Source organism: Rhinolophus hipposideros (assembly GCF_964194185.1).
Source record: "Rhinolophus hipposideros genome assembly, chromosome: 1".
Taxonomy (NCBI): domain Eukaryota; kingdom Metazoa; phylum Chordata; class Mammalia; order Chiroptera; family Rhinolophidae; genus Rhinolophus; species Rhinolophus hipposideros.
This window is the reverse complement of record NC_138047.1, coordinates 76,714,642-76,732,354: the sequence shown is the minus strand read 5'-3', so window position 1 is coordinate 76,732,354 and position 17,713 is coordinate 76,714,642. Positions and strand designations below refer to the sequence as shown.

General features: G+C 37.1%; 1 protein-coding gene across 1 annotated transcript in view; it reads left to right on the top strand.

Annotated features, from left to right (window-relative positions):
• Positions 1-432: 432 nt before the first annotated feature.
• SLC9B2 (solute carrier family 9 member B2) overlaps positions 433-17,713 on the top strand; it is a 40,104-nt gene continuing 22,823 nt past the window's right edge. Inside the window, 3 exon segments of the mRNA XM_081057162.1 lie at positions 433-589; positions 11,173-11,301; positions 11,995-12,175. Coding sequence (XP_080913288.1) covers positions 11,212-11,301; positions 11,995-12,175 — 271 coding nt within the window. The 5' untranslated portion in view covers positions 433-589; positions 11,173-11,211.

Here is a 17,713-nt window from a genome sequence, read left to right as displayed (position 1 = left end):
GCCATCGGCTCCCCAGACCGCGCTCCTGGCTCCTGAAGCACTACCGTCTTCGCCCAGGGTCTCGGCATCCCCAGGAAAGACTTGGCGCCAGGGTCCGCGCTCGCGGGGCGACCTTTCCCCGGAGCTCCCCTGGGGAACGCGCTGGTCCGGGCGCCGCCGACCCGCAGGCCGCCCCGCGGGAACAAAAGGCTGAACCTGGCGCCGCTCCGAGGCCCCGGGAAGCGGCCCCTCCCGCCCCCATCCCCCCCGGGTCTGCCGGGCGCCCCTCGCGCCGGCGCCATCTGACCCCAAACCCCGCGGAGGGCGCGACAGGGACCCAGGCCGCGCTCGCCCCGGGTGGGTTCCAGCGCCGCGGGGCCGGGTCTCCCTCTGCCGGCCGCCCAGCGCGCGGGCGGAGAAGGCGGGGCCGCAGACGCCCAGGGCGCGCCCCGCGGCCCGAGAACTGCGATACTCGCCGCCGGGGTTCGCCTGTAGCGATGCGCTCCCGGGGAGCCCAGCGCGCCGGGGCCGGACGAGCCGGCTCCGCAGGCCTCTTAACCCACCTTTTGGTCGCTGGGCAGAGGCGAGCGCCTGCGCCGGAGACCACGAGGTAAGTGGCCTGCGGGGAACACTGAGGGTACAAAGGAAGAACCGGCGCCCGCGGCGGGAAACTTGTCGGCCTTGCCAGGCCAAAGACCCGGAGCGAGTGCCCAGCCCTTGTGGTTGTACATCGAGTGGACGGTGTGTTTGCTGTTGTGTTGTTGGACAGGAATTGTCTTGTTTGTTATTGTTTTCATTCTCAAGTCAATTAGAGAGTGTGGCCACTGTGGGCTAGGTTAGCACCCCTAGGTGCTAAGAACCATCAGACCCCACTGGCTGGAGAATAGAATCACCAGCTCCAAGCAGTTTGTGGCTTTTTGTACATACCAGCCATCAACTTGTTATCTCACCCTAGACTCGGGTGTGATTTGTGGCATTAAAAGATGAATGGCAGGAAGCCGCTGTTTCTGTAAGCTTCTCATCAAGAAATCGACAACACCCGCACAGAGACGGAGTAGATACCTTACGTAGCCGGGTCATCCTCCGTTTTCACAGAAAGGCTAAGACTTTTCCCCACTTCTCCTCTGTAATGGGGCCTCCACCCCACGTTGCTGCTAACCAATACTCATGAAATTCTGGTTTACTGTTTCTCTCCCAGTCAGGGCTGAAACATTTCAGTTCAGTAAATATGTATGTATCTACTCTGGGCCAAGCAGGCATAGGGACATAGGAGATACAAATATGAATGAAATACAGTTTCTGCCATTCAGTAGCTCAAAATCCAGTGGATCAGAATGTACCTAACAAGTAATAAAGTAGTGTAATTCACCCTATACTAATGTGAACAAATGACTAAGTCACATAATGTATTTTCTAGCTTTTAAAGGTCTTTGGAATTATAACCCTACTGACTCGGTTTTTGCCATTTTTAAATTTTTTATGCTTTCCATTATAGGCATTATAAAATAAGTGGGGGGAAGTCAGTGATGTAGGTCTGAGTTCGGGGGCCTACACCGAAAGGTCCTCTGCTGGATATAGAATTTTGTCACTCAAATCCATTCCTAACTGCTTTTAGTGTGCCTTGTTGTACAGAAGACACTGGAGAGCTAAAACATTTCCCATACTCCCTTCCAGCTAGAGTTCTGGATGTAAAATTAGGGTCAGGCAAATAGATCACTTGCCTGAGAGTTCCAGGGCAGGGGTGAGGCAGAGGCCATGTCCCTGCTATTTTGGGCTGTTTTCTGTTGGCAAAGAAGTTCCTGGAGATGTCAGTGTTCAGTCTCCAGAAATGTGAGTATGGGAAGGACTTCTAACATTGGTGACAGCCAGAGTCAGCACTGTCTTGTTGAATCACCAGCTCCATGGCTGTCAAGACGCAGTTGAGGTAGGTGGTGAACATGTTCTGTGCTCCCTGTCCAGGCAGCTTCCAGATCCCAGCTTCTAGGAGTCACAGCTACAGTGGTGTTCTTAAATTCCACGGTCCTGTGGGACCTCCTGATTGTGCAAAAATAGTACACTCCTGGGTTGTTCGGTTACTGATATTCTAGAAGTCATTCCTGGAGGTCCAACCTACGCCTTGCACTTCTAGCCCTTTCAACAGTTCACTTAATTTCCTGTATAAAATCTCTTCCTGCTTGAAATACCTGGACTGGTTTTGGTTTTCTGTTTTGCACTGACTGATTAATATGTTTGCTATGTAGCCTCTGAGAGTCAGCTAAACCTAATCTCTTCAGTTTCTTTAGATGGGAAATGAAACTGGGAGATTAGACCCGGGGCTAATGAAATGCCTTCGGTTGAGTTGCACCTTCTCCAATTGCCACAGACCCCCATGTTTGAGTTTGGCCCCCAAGGCATTTAAGTTTGTTACCCGTAGACTAGATTATCTCTGAAGTCTCTTGCTCTACAAGTATAATGTAAGACATTTCTTCATCTAAAACATTTATAGAATATGTTCTACAACAGCAGATTGTTGAATATCTGGTTCATTTCTAATTATTTACTGGTCCTACTAATAATTTGTAGGCCACAGACTCTTGGTCAGCACACCAACCCCAATGATAAAACAGATTTTTCCTCCGGGGAAAAAGGTTTACATCTTTTTCACACAAAGTCTAGGAACATGGTATATGGGGAAATGTAGCTGCCTATGTATTCTTGTGGAATGAGGAAGTGTTCTCAGTATTTTGTAGTTATGTGTCATACATGTTAAGGAAAACACATTCATAAGTTCTAAAGAGTTTGTAACCGCCTTGTGAAGTTATTAAATAAATCTTGTCAATATAATAAAGGGTCTTTGCCTTTTTAGAAATTCATTCTTTTATTTTTCTGTAGTTTATGTAAAGGACTAGAAACTTTCGATTTACCAATCTCCCTTACCTGTGCTCTTCAGTATAGTACATGCATACTTCTTTCTCAAGGAAAGTCTTATAAAAGAACAAAGTATTGGGAGACTACGTGGGTACTCTATGATGTACTTAGTACTGCTTTAAGATTGTCTGTGACATAGGCATTATCACCATTTTACAGATGAAGAAACTTATCCCGACTGGTTAGATTGCGCAAAATGGCCCAAGTAAGAGGCAGTGATGCAGGATTTACACTCAGGGTTTTCATCTCCATTTTCCTCTGACCTTTCCACATCTTGCACACAATGCTCTTAATTAATAGAGCTGTGCACAGAATTCCCTACATGCACTTTCCTTTTCGCCTTTCATCCTTTATTCGTGTGGTTCCTCTGCCTATAATGGTTTTTATTTTCTTTGCAAGACTAAGTCATCTTTCAAGGCTTGATTCAAGTACCACTTAACCTTAGCCAATCAAGGCAATACCTCCTCTCCCCCATTTAACTCTATGCCTGCACTTCTCACATCATAATTACATTATCTAAAGGTAACACTAGCTGCTATAACAGATGAATTCCAAAATTTCAGTATAAGGAATAAATAACCTTACAATCTATATAATTTCTGTTGACTAAAAGAATGACACTAAAAATTTGGCACTCAAATGTTATTTTCTGGACATTTTTGATAATTATCAATACAAAGGCAGTGTTCTGATTGTTCATCTTCAATGGAGATGTTGCACCATGTCACATAGGTAGACAGGTGTAAGCCAGAGATTCTTTGTCATTACTTCTCATCAGAGCTACGCAGAGCTGGCTCTGCATCAAAATCTCCTGTTTTGTTGGTTAGGCTGCTTTTGGCTGCAAGTAACAGGATATTTGGCCAAAATTGTCTCCAAAAATACAAGTTTAGTTTTCTCATACAACAAGATGTCTGAAGGTATGCGGATCCCGGGTTTGTTCAGTAGCCCAGTGGTATCAGGGTCTCGGTTGCTTTCTGTGAGTTAATCTTGACTTTTTCTGTATGGGAAAATGATGGCTGCTAGAGTTCCAAGAAACACAGTCTCCATCCACAGCTCCACCCCCCTCCCAACACACCTAAAAGGGCATTTAAAAACAAAAAGATGAGAGGGTTCTCCTCTTGCTTCATTTCCTTAGAAAGGAAAATCTTACCCTGTGGCCCTCAATGGCCTTGCCCACAAATTTCATTGGCAAGAAATGAATCATGCTGGGCCCCAAACCAACAACTGGAAAAGAGGAATGGTGTTACAGAGATTGGTATCAGCCAATTATGATTTATCCCTAGAAGTGGGGAAGGGATCCACTGGCATACCTGAGCGGTGGCTTTTAGGTAGGCAGTAAGTCTTATCTGTCACACTTGGGGAGATTCAGTCTCTGGAGATTCTGATTTTAGTAGGCCAAGAAATAACATTTTAAACTTAACAATTGAATACCTTTGCCCTTTGTGGGGAGAGAGATTAGAAAGGAGAGAAGCAAGTATTGGGTCCCTTCTTACCTAGGGCTAACATTCTTTTCGTCATATCTCTTTGTGCCTGGGGTTTTACTTCATGGTGATGCAACCAAATCACCGTATCAATTAACCAAATACAATAGCAGTTGTTTTTCTTTGATAGCGTAGTCTTGTGGTTGGCACACCTAACACTGAAATAAGGTGTTCTTGTTCAGGGAAACTTTCTTAGTCATTTCAGTAATTTAATTGTCAGGGAAATTTTAAACCCTGCTGTTTGCTTGATCTGAATTCCTCTCTACTGGGCACAGCTCTTTTGGGAAATGAACAGTAGATCTGAGTTGATGAGCAGAGTCCAGAAATGGGAAGCTTTCTGTTCTGTATGGAAATATTGCATGAGACTAAGAACCTATACTTTCAACTCATGAATGGATGAACTCCAAAGATAGGGGATTTCTATTATTATGATCATTATAGAGACTTACTGGATAGTCATAGAGATGCTCCTTCAAAGGCATGAATGTGGCACATAAAGGACTCCAGCAATCCATGTAATTTCTCAATCAGACCAGCCCATTAAATATCAGCCTGTCATTTCCATTAGGGTTTTTTTTTTTAAGATTTTATTGCAGAAGGGTAACAGGACTTTATTGGGGAACAGTGTATTTCCAGGATTTTTTCCAAGTCAAGTTGTTGAACTTTTAATCATAGTTGTTGAGAGCGAAGCTCAGCTCCAGGTCCAGCTGCCATTGTTAGTTGCAGGGCGCACAACCCACCATCCCTTGCGGGAGTCCAACTGTCGACCTTGTGGTTGAGAGGACACGCTCCAACCAACTGAGCCATACGGGAGCTCAGAATCAGCTCAGCTCAAGGTACCATGTTCAATCTTAGTTGCAGGGGTCGGAGCCCACCATCCCTTGCGGGATTCAAGGAGTCGAACTGTCAACCTTCTGGTTGAGAGCCCACTGGCCCAGGTGGGAATCGAACCGGCAGCCTTAGGCATTAGGAAAACTGAGCTCCAACTGCCTGAGCCACCGGGCCGGACCCTCCTTTAGGATTTATGCATTGAACCATAAATTAGAATTTTTTTATAAAGTTTCCAAATGTATAGAGTTTGAGGCTGTCTTTTTGTTCGAAAAACTTGATGTGTAAGATAAAGACTTTCTATTTGTTGATGCTTGCTTTATGCCATACCATGTGGGCAGTATTTGTTTTGTATGTGCTTTAAAAGTATGCTTTCTTTCTTTTTTGTTTGTTAAAACATTTCCTTTACTGAATGGAGCTCATATTCTATCACTATTATTTCATCCTGTACTTTTTTTCTATTAACAATTCTATCATAAACACTTCCCATAATATTGAAAGACAAAAATAGTAAATCAAAACTGAAATGCAGCTAAAGCAACGTTTGGAAAAAAATGTACAGCCTTTTATGAACATACTGAAAAACATAGTGAAAAATATTAATGAGCTAAGAATGCAACACAAAAAGTTAGAGGAAAAACCCAAGGAAACTCAAATAAAGTACAAGAAAGGAAAGAGCAAAAATTAATGAAATAGAAAACAAACAAAAGAGAGAATCAAACCAAAGGCTGTTTTTTTTGGAAAGACATAAAAGAAACAAATTTCTGGCATGATTGAATAAAAGAAACAAAAATCAAATAATATTATGAATGAAAAAGTTAACGAATCTAGATGCCATTAAGATATCAAAAGTAAGACATAACAGTTTCATAAATTTGATAGAAGAAGTGGACAATGTTTTAGAAAATCGCTGCTCTGAAATGTGGGGCACAGAGGAAATTGCTATGGGACTGGAGTCATCAAGAAGATTATCACAGAAGAGATGGTCTTTGAAGATGGGAGGCTTTGGGAGGGGCACGCCAAACAGGGTAACCAAGAAGAAAATTATAGGGTGAAAACAAGCATGTGTTAAGCAGAGTAAGGTAATCTCGAGTAAATGGGATAGAAGTGGAGCATAAGGCGAAAACAGTAAGCTGGATTCAGATTCTACCATGTTTCCCTGAAAATAAGACTGGGTCTTATATTAATTTTTGCTCCAAAAGACGCATTAGGGCTTCTGTTCAGGGGATGTCATCCTGAAAAATCATGCTAGGGCTTATTTTCCTGTTAGGTCTTATTTTCGGGGAAACACTGTAGTACAGAGGTGCCTTACCCTAGCTGCACATTAGAATCACTTGGGGAGCTTTCAAAAAAAAAATAACTCAATGTCCAGGCCAAACCCCTAGAAATCAGCCTCTGGATGGTCTATGATTATAATTTCAAATATCTTTCAGCCTAAATTTTGTCCAGAGGCTTTTAACACTGGCGATTAAATGTATGCAAACAATAAAAAAGAATGTCAGCCTGTCCACTTCACAGACAAAAAATAACGGAAATAACCAGTCTTTATCCATATGATGATTTTTTAGCAGTAATTCAGTTGATAGCAGTAAGCATATTTTACTTGGCGAAGAGACTATGGATATTTGCAAAATGATAGTTCTTTTATTTCCTCTGGAATATTACAGAAAGCACTTTTAAACATTTAGATTACTAAATAACCTGAAAACAAGAAGACTGATTTAATAAACAGCTCTCTGTATATGAAAGCATATTTACAGAAGTGTTTTTTAATGTGTGCTTCACTTGCCAGGAGGAACGGGTTGAGTGGACAGGGCTCCTGCAGCTCCACCTTTATCCCATTTGTTGGATTTCAAGATAAGGTTTCATTTGATGGAAGATTTTTGGCTTAAAATATATTTGAAAAATACTACTGTAGGAGATTCTAAGCAGTTCCCCATCTTTGAAAACCAGAAAAACAAAAAAAATGACCTTAAACTGTGACAAGTGGGATTAAGTTACCTAAAATCAAATTACCAGATTCTGTCTATGAAAAATATTATTACCAAGGAAAGCTGTATCATTTTCTATTCTCCAAACTTTAAGAATTGCATAATTCTGTTTTGATATATTTTAAATTACATAAGAAAATCTTCTCATAAAAGTCCTAACAATACAGAACTACAGAGAATAAAAATGAGAATATAGAGAATAAAGACTTTGCCAATTCCATTTCACTCCCCGAAAGCAACTACTGTTAACAGACTTTTTTTCCTATTGTTCACACATATACAAATACAGAACTGCTCATGTTCTTGATATGTTATTCTTCATCTATAGTTTTCTCTCAAGTGGGGAGGAAAGACTAAGGTTCCTTTGACGTTCACAGCTCTATGATTTTGGTGGCACATGTCCTTAATACTGATAAATAAAGCTCAGATTAAGCCAAGATAATTTCCAACTGTGTGTATCAGTCCTGTAGGAAATTCTTTCTACTGGGAATGCTAAAGAAAGACATGAATGGCCAACAGCCTTTGCATATGTTTTTAGAAAACACTTCATCTACTAACTTAGAAGCAAGTATGCAACCAGAGCAGTCATAACAGCCATGTCCCTTGGCTTAGGACAAGTCTTACTCTTTTATGGAAATATATATTTGAGTCACAGAACTTTGAATTCAGTAAATTCACATTATTTACTGAATTTATGAAATCTATATAATTTCACCATTTGACACAGGATAAATTTTTACCTAATATTGTTTATAGCTTGTATATCAGTCTGAATAAAAATACAATATCTTGATTGAGAATCACAAAAGAAAACTGTTGCTTCTGTGAATAGGCACTTTTAGTGTTTAAAATATACCTTGCCTTCCTAGTTTTCTGTATAATTATCTGATATGCAAAAAATCCCTCAAAGCATCTCATTTTAACTGAATATTTTAAAAAGAAAAACACTTTAGTTCTTACTCTTAAGGCATACGTAAGTGGCAAGTTACCACTTAGTTGGTTATTGAGAATATGTATCAATGTTTGTCATGAGAATGGAAGTTCTATTTCTATTCATTTTGTTACCAATGTTGTGGGACTGAAATGGATTAGTGTTTTGTTTGTTTGTTTATGATAAACTCTATAACATCCATAACGATGGGAAAGAATAAAGCTAAAATTAATACAAGATAGAAAATAAAAATATTATATTTACTTGTAAAATGTGTTTTAAAATTTCTTGTGGAATGTATTTGCAAACTTTATGGGTATATATGAGTGGGATTTTAAACAAAATATTACAGCAAAAATATAAATATATAATGCAGTGATTTGGTAAAAATGACATAAAGTCAAAAATATAGATTAAAAAACTCATTTCACGAGTTTTTATACAGTTTTACTTTGAGACTTGGCTGATACTCTCTATGTTAGTTGAAAAAAGTTATTTTGCTTTTCTAGGCTTCAGTTTTCTCATTTAAATATCAAAGTGATTAGACTAGGTAATTTCTAAAGACCTTTTCAACTTTTATTATTCCAGTAAACTATGATTCTTTGGTACTTGGAAGCTATCTAATTTGTTCGTATTTCCCCATTTTTAAATTTTTCCATTGCAGACACTCACATCTCAGATCAATTCTCACCCTCCCCCCCAGTTTTATCAAGATATAATTGACGTGTAACATCATATTAGTTTAAGTATACAGCATAATAATTTCATGTGTGTATATATTGTGAAATAATTAACACAGTAAGTTTAGTTAACATCCATCATCTCACAGAGTTGCATTTTTGTTTCTTTTGCTGGGAGCTTTTAAATCAGATCTAACAGTGCTTTTGAACCTTCACTGGGACCAAGGGTTTTAAAAGACTTCCATGAACACAATGGAAAAATAAAGTCCATAAACTACAGTATTTCTCTTAACCAACATTGTTGAAAAACAAAGTATTTCACTTAATGTTCTGGATAACCGACACCTATTTTATCGAATGCCAAACTTTTTTTTATTTTAACATTCTCTTTAAAGAAAATCTCTAAACTGTACTATATATTTAAATGCCTTTTAAAACAGGAAATATTTCATATCATTTTTCCTTTTCATCTAATAGAAGATGTAAAATCACCTTTCTAAACTTGTTATTATACAGGGAACCCTTCAGGGCCAATTCAAGTATGAAAGTTCTTACTAAGGATTCATTTTGTAGCAACTGAAAGAAACCCAATTCAAACTGGTAAAGAAGTTACTGGCTCACCTACTTGTTTTGTTGACCCAATAAAGTTTCCCCTTACACCTAACTAGATTTCATGCCTTTATGCCTTCAAGACAAGGATTTTCTAAGGCCAACATCATTTTCCTGTCAAAATGCCATTCTTTCTCATTATGAGTTTAAATTTTGGAGTAAGTTTTTAAATTTAAAAAATTATATACACCTATGTACACACGTATTCATATATATACATATATATGTATATATATGCATTTACTATATATAATATAAAATAAAAATAAAAATAAAGGTTTTTTGAGATGCCATTCTTGCTAACATTGTGTTTTGTATAATAAGAAAGAAAAATGGTAGTGGTGGTGATGATGGTGGTAGTAGTGGAAAGGATATAGTTTTCTTTGAAATTTTAAATGCAGACATCTTGGCACTTTGTTAAACAGAAAATGATTCCTTGGGGCAGGCATCCTATGTAATTAACCCTTGTCTTTATGGCCTAGCATAGTGCCTGGCACATATTAGGCACACAAATATGTGTTGAATTAGATTTTTCCCTTCTCTTGTATAATTTTTCTCTTTGGTTGTACCAAAGTTTGTAGTTTTTACCTCTATTATAATATTCATCATGCTTGTTGCATTAGGAATAAGTTTGGTTACTAGAAAAAGAAAACTTCACTAATAGTGGTGTAAACAATTACCTCAAATCTGGCTGTCCAGGACTGAGGCAGTGACTCAAGGATGTTGTCAAGGAACCAGATCCTCCGGTTTTACTTACCTATCTTCTTTGGTAGAGGGCCTTTTAGTCTCATGGTTGAAAGATGGCTGCTGACCCTCCAGGTAACGTATCTAGATTCTAGGAAAAAGAATGGAAATGTTAGAAGACAAAAAGTAAACCGTATGATCCTCGAAAGCTTTGCCTTATTATTTGGGAATGAAAGCCCTCCCCAGGGACTAGTACTTGTATCTCATTACAGACAGCTCTGACACATGGCCACCTCTAACTGCAAAGTGTCTAGGAATTGGAGTACTTCGTTCTCAGCCTATATAGTATCAGAAGCCCAAGGAGAAAGTATTGTAGTGGGTGTTGATGGAGCAACATATAGGTCTGCCTTGTAAGATTTTTAGTTACTTAGTATTAAGTTGTTGGTTCTTTTTCTTTTTTTCTGTCATACTGTAAGCCTATAGAGAACAAAGAATATGTTTTGGTATCTTTGAATTGCCCACAATAACTAGCAAGTGACTATCATTGTACTTTTTACAGTGTCTAAGACATTGTGGCTACTCAAATCAATATTGTGTTTTCTAACTTTTATTTAGAAATAAGAAACAGGCAGGAATTAGTGAATGTAGTTTCTCTGAAAATGATGGAATCCATTGATTTCTCTTTAATGACTCATTTCCTCATATCAACATTGGAAAATCAGCTGGAGCTTTTCTGTTTCATTGAGTTGGTCCATTAGAGAGAACTATTTAATGGTAATATTACTTGGAATATTTGAAGTATAACTCAAAAAAGACAGGGTGGAAAAGAAATCATAAAAAGTATGATGGTCAACAAAGACTTTTTCAAGAGAAATAAAAAGGTATATAAGAATTAGGATATTTTAATAATAATAAAAAGATTAGCAATTGAAAATTAAGAATAGTCTACTTTAAAATATTTTCGCCTGTCAGAGTTCTAAGGGAAAAAATAAGTACTATTCATTGATTCAAATTGCTGTTTAATTTATTCATTTAAATCTCAAATTGCTGTTCTATATCTATCCTATTTCTCCTCAATACAGATCTTATTCCTTGTCCCTCAGCCATCTTAATTATAAATCATGGGGGATCAAGATAAAACAATTGACAGTGAAGAACTGGAACCATCAGCAGGAGTGAATCACACAGCTTCTACATATCAAGAAACACAGGTAAATCTATGATCAAATGGAGAACATCCCAACTGTTTCTTTAAGGAAGAGACTATATATTTCCAAATCTATGATAGAATTATGTTCTCTTCATTCTCTATCACTTGGTTAACAATTCTCCCCATTTATAATCCCAGAATTCGTGCAATTCAGGTTAGGTGTGAATACCAGTTTTCCAGATATTCATTAGCAGCTGGCTTAATATGAGGCTGGAAAAATGGAGAACTTGTGAAATTCTTTGTGTTCTCAACCCAACCCCTAGTATGGTTCTGGTTTCTTCCTTCTCTCTTTTTATTGCTTAAATTCAAGTAGATAAGTGAATATGAAATTGTTTTCATGACAAATAGTATATTTTTCTGAACTACTGTTATATATTTACCAACTATTGACTTGCATCATATCTTAAATAGGCTAATTTTTAAACCTGGTATTACAAAACATAATGAAATTGTATGTGACTTACGCATTTGTAATGATACAAATAATGACTCATTGGTAAATACTCCCAATATAGTGCTTATTTCAAGCATTAGCTAATTAGCTAGTAATAAAGCTGTGTATTTCCCCTTTAAAATGTTAGCCTTGTTTCTAATACATAATAGGAATTTGACTTGTGATATCATATCTCAGTAACTAAAAAAATGTATAGCAAATATACAGTATTAAGGATTTTTTTAATTGCTCGAAACACAGGAGGAAACAGTTATGAACATCAAAGTTGTAGATGGAAATGAACCAACAGAAGGAAGTAACCTTTTGACTAGCAGTGAAAAAAGGCTACAAGAACCACCAACTGAATCAAATCGTTTTCAAAGACTAAGGCAAACATTCGCTTGCCCTCCACGTGGTTCACTGGATAGAGTAATAACAAACGGTATGTAAATGGTAAGGATGAGTTCAGATAGAAAGGGTAAAAGATAAAGTTGTTATATAATGGGACATTCCAAAGTAAAATAGTTTGAAGGACAAAAAGAAGTTGACTCCCCTCTCAAAAACTACTATGGAACAATTCACAATGGTATGTAGCTCGGCTCCACACAGTCATTCAAGAGCCCAGGCTGAAGGGTTTCACCATCTTTCACACAGGCTTCCTAGAGTACTATGGTCACCATCATCCCAGCTGCCAGGAAGAGGAAAAGAGTGGGGATCAAGGGCCTTTTCCTTTTCTGTATCTGAGTAATTTCACAAGATTATGTTAGAGCTTCTGTAAGAAGCACTACATAAATGTTGGTTATTATTACTGTGAGGTTAGGCAACTAATGTTGAGGAAAACACAGCTCAGTTTATACTTCCAAATGAATCATGTCATTTTATAAGTAAGGATCTTGGCTTGCAATTCGACTTATGCCAATAGAGCTGTTATTATTTAAAATATCTTTGAGATTTTTCTTTGGGAATTTTTCTTTTAGAACTAGATTTCGTTTTTGGAGGCAGCCAAACATTATTCTAATACCAATTTGATGAATAAATGAATGTTCAAATTGAGTACTGCTATTTTTTTGTTCAAAAAGGAACTGTATTTGTGTGTATTATGTATTTTGGAGGATGTGTAGTATTGCAGGAAAGAGGAGAAAGGGTTTAAATATGATCTATAAAGGCAAATTTAAAGACAATTTCAAAAATTGTGTTGAAAACTGGCATCTTCATTAGAATAAATATAACGCCTCCCAAAGTAAATATGTTAAAGAGAATATAATACATTTGATCTAGAAGTTATGTTTACTGAAAAAATCAGATTCTCTTCTTTATAATTACATTTCATTTGGGAGCTCTGAAAGATAGTTTTACCATTCTCAAGTGGAGCAATGGAAGCCAAGTATAATACCTTATACTTTAGGCTCTAGATATGTTTTCAATAAAATCAGGCAAGTTTCTAAACTAGCATGAGAAAAAAATTTTCAAACTTCTTTTAAAACATGTAGAGAAACCATGTTCCAAAATATACAATAGTTGATATGGCAACATAGTGTAATTCCCTTTTATCCTTTTTATTATTTTTTAAAACTTTTACCATTCAAATTATGGTGCATTTCTAGTTAAAACATTTATGGTAAAATACATACAGATTGAAATAAGGAAAGGGTATAATTGAATCATGTGATTTTGAGACTTATTTTTTAAAATTCTATCATTATCTGTAAAGGTGCCAGATACAGTATATAAGTATACTTATACAATATATAAAAACCTCCTCATTTGTTTTCCTGTACTTCTCTTCCTGAGGCTTATAAGACTGCTTTTTTCCTATACTCCTTCATGTATACATTCAGTATACGTACATAGATATTCTTTTTTTTAAATTGGGGTGACAATTGTTAGTAAAATTACATAGATTTCAGGTGTACAATTCTGTATCCCATCATCTATAAATCCCATTGTGTGTTCACCACCCAGTGTCAGTTCTCCTTCCATCACCATATATTTGATCCCCTTTACCCTCATCTCCCACCCTTAAGAAGTAAATCTTATATGTGAAAATACAATTTTTCAAAATTGTAAATGAGAAACAAATTAACTAAATTAAATGTGCTTTAGAGAAACCTTATAAATGTATATTTACTATGTATTTAGAACTGCATTTTGAATATGGAAAAAGAAAGGGAGGTTGAAATTTTTTAAAAAGTGGCCTGAATTAGAAAAAAATTGTTTAAATTGACACAGTATTTATTCCCATCAATATATAATTTATATTACCAATATGTACTTACTGACACAGTAATAATTTGTTCCCATCAATAAGTGGGTAACCAGGTCTCATATATGAGATATTAAAAGTTCCATTGAAGTAGAAAGTTCCTAATTCTGCCTTGCTGAATTTAGTATAAAGTTGAGTTTATACTGTAATAAAGTAAAATTTAGTAGCTGGCAATTCTTGCTTTCCTATTGTACCTCCAAAACTGCATAGAAATTTCAGCCCTTATAGCCAGTTGGAAAATACTAAATGCCCTTTAGTTGTTTCACTGCAATAGCATCATAAGCCTAGAAAATCTGGGATAATTCTGTGAGGGTTTGAGCAATGGGACATAGTATTCCATCTCTAGCAATATGGTAGACAAGACTCAGTGAACAATCTTTTCACTTTTACCAATGAAAACATCTGAAAAAAATATTTTAAGTCTTTTTCAATATACCTTTTACCTGTCAAGGAAACATGAAATCATCAGACACCAAAACAAAGTATTAGTAAGAGAGATAAATAAGTACTCAATCTGGCTTTCACCCTAGAGGATTCTGTAAAACACCAATGAACTTGAGATGCATTTTGAGAATCTTGAGAGTATAGGAGGCTATGCTAAAGCCTGCCCAGGTTGGAAGAAGTACAATAGGAGAAATCATTCTCCCTCACCCACACAATGTTGGAATCCAGTGTGATGGTGAATTTGTGGTAAACCTGTCTTGCAGATGGGTCCTGCAACTAAACCTGTCTCAACGGGGAGGACTGGGGAAGGGAGCGTCTTCACTATATATATAACTTCATGCTGATTTGTGCTCCAAATTCACAGAAAAAAATCAAGCTGAGAATATGTCTACAGTAGCCTCTGATTACAAATGTCTAAGCACACTGTAGAAGTGAATTCTGATCCTACCTGACAAAACTCACATTCAACGTAAGGCTCCAACAATTCTCAGAGATAAAGTTCCAAGGAAGAGGTCACTCTCACAAAAATACAAACAAAGAAAAATAACAACATGCACAGGAAACAGATTTCAAAAATTTGCATTTTCAGAAAATAGAATATAAAATATTTTCGATATCTGTAAAGAAGTTCAGGTGAGATAGCAAATATGAGTACAAAACATGTAGACATTAAAAAAAATGAACAGATATTTACTAAGCACCAAATTGAATTTGTAGAAATGAAACATATACTGTGTTTCCCCAAAAATAAGACCCAGCCGGACAATCAGCGCTAATGCATGTTTTGGAGCAAAAGTTAATATTAAGACCCAGTATTATATTATATTATACCCAGTCTTATAGTAAAATAAGACCAGGTCTTATATTAATTTTTGCTCCAAAAGACACATTCGAGTTGATTGTCTGGCTAGGTCTTATTTTCAGGGAAACACGGTAGTAATTGAAATTTAAAACTCAATGGCTAAATAAAGCAGCAGATTAAGTGATAAGAGAATTGGTGAACTAGCAAATAAATCTAAAGTGAGTATCTAGAATGCAGTATATACAGACATAGATGGAAAATATGGAAAGTAGGGTTAGCAACACAAAAAAGAGTGACTGATCATATTTCTAGGTGAAGAGAATAGGAAGCATGGGGAAGAGAAAATATTTGAAGACATAAAGACTGAATTTTCCAGAATTAAAGAAAAACATAAAAACTAAGCAAACCAAAAGGAAGCCAGACCTAAATATAACATACTCAAAAACAGTCAAATAAAAATTCCCTAAAAGAACTGAAATTAAACTTGAAATGAAAATTAACAGTGAAAGCCAAAAAACCAAGGAGTAATATTTTCAAGGAACTCACAGAAAGTAACTCTTAACCTAGAATTGTATATCCAAAAAAGCTATCTCTTAAAAATGAGAATAAAGATAATTACAGATAAATGAAACAATTACTACCAACAAATCCTAATGCATACTCTGTTGCAAAGTGTTTCTGTACCATGAATCAGCTCATATGCAGTAGTAAATATAGATTGTGTAAGTATAATATGCAATTTGCATTTTTGTATATATTCTTCCTGGCACATTAATATTTTTCACCATCAAGCAGTAGAAGGGAATGCAAAGTGAATTGAAAAAAAAAAAGAATCAGGTATATGCTTTCTTATAATTAAAGGTGAAACCTTACCTTTTAAAAAGCTGAAATCCCTGTGCAAGTGCCTTTTTTTCAGGTAGTTAGTTGCTGATTTAGGGATTTCAAAGACTTTTAAACTTTCCATAACGTTAAGCTACCTAATGAAGAAAAGATCTTTCTCTTTAGAATGCTGGGTTTCCTGTTAGACTCTTGTTAGCATTGTGCTGGGAAGATGAGGGTGAAAGGATCAATCCATTTGGGTTGTGGTCCCATTGGTCCCTCCAGTCTCTGTGATAGTCAGGACTTGCTGTCTAAAAGTACTAGGCTGATTTCCTCATCCAGGAAATTGTGCCTAACAGTGTCATCTCTAGTCTCAAATACAGGAAGTGGTTTTAACCAGACTTTTTTCAAGTTCAATTGCCAGAAGATGTGGGTTGGGGTGTGTGAGAAGGGTTGGGCTTCTTCACTGCCCCTACATAGGCAGCCTATCCTAAGTGCCAGGAAGATGGAGCCAAGCTAACTGATGTGGAGATTCTTCATACTCATCTGGGTAACTGACTGTATGACAGGTAAGGAGTCAGGCGTGTCTCAGAATCTTGTGAAGGCTAACATGTTACCTCTCCCCAGCACCGAATCATAGAGGGCACCTAAGTAGAAGGTGCAGAGAAGGAAGTTGAATCCTGTGTTCTGCCTCTTGTCCATGACCCGCCAGAGCCCCATTTTATGCTTCAACTGTGCTCCATCTATACGGAGAGTTTGGAATGGTGATCTCTCCTGTCACTCAAGTCTTTGACAGTTAATTCTGGGAAGAATAGAGTGGCCTGACATTTGAATGTTAGCAGAATACTAACGAACAGATTCCTCAAGAAATTTTATTTTCCAATGAATTTAGTTTTCCACTGTACCTACCAGCTGCTAAGATAATACTAAAAGTCTACTAGAAATCTCTCTGAGACCAGGTACATGTGCCTGAGATGCCAGTAACTCATCTACAAAATATTGGGATAATTTAAGATCTCAGAAAAGTTTCAAAGATGTATATTTTGTACTGCCTCAGGAAATAATAACTGAAACTTCTTATATGTGCAACTTTATATAAATTTTGGAAATATAAGCATGCTCACTTTCAGAACACTAAAAAAAATGCTACCTAATGTAATTGCATGTTGATGAAGAAGCTGACAGTACATATGAAGACACTGTCAACACTTTTTCCTCAGTTAATAAAACCAAACATTAAAACAATATTTGATTGGGCAGCTGGATGGCTCAGTTGGTTAGAGTGCGAGCTCTCAACAACAAGGTTGCCGATTCAATTCCTGCAGGGTGGGCTGGGCGCCCTGCAACTAAAGATTGAAAACAGCGACTAGACTTGGAGCTGAGCTGCGCCCTCCACAACTAGATTGAAGGACAATCACTTGGAGCTGATGGGCCCTGGAGAAACACACTGTTCCCCAATAAAAGTAAAATATAAATTAAAAATATATATATATGTATATATTTATATAATCAATATTTGATTGATGGAGAAGACTACAATATGGATCAGATTTTGATGGAACTACTCCCTATTTAAAGCAAAGCCCTCAAGATTGTACGTTGTGTAACATGAAGTGTGGTTCCCAGGTTTAAGTCTGTGAAGAAGAGATTGA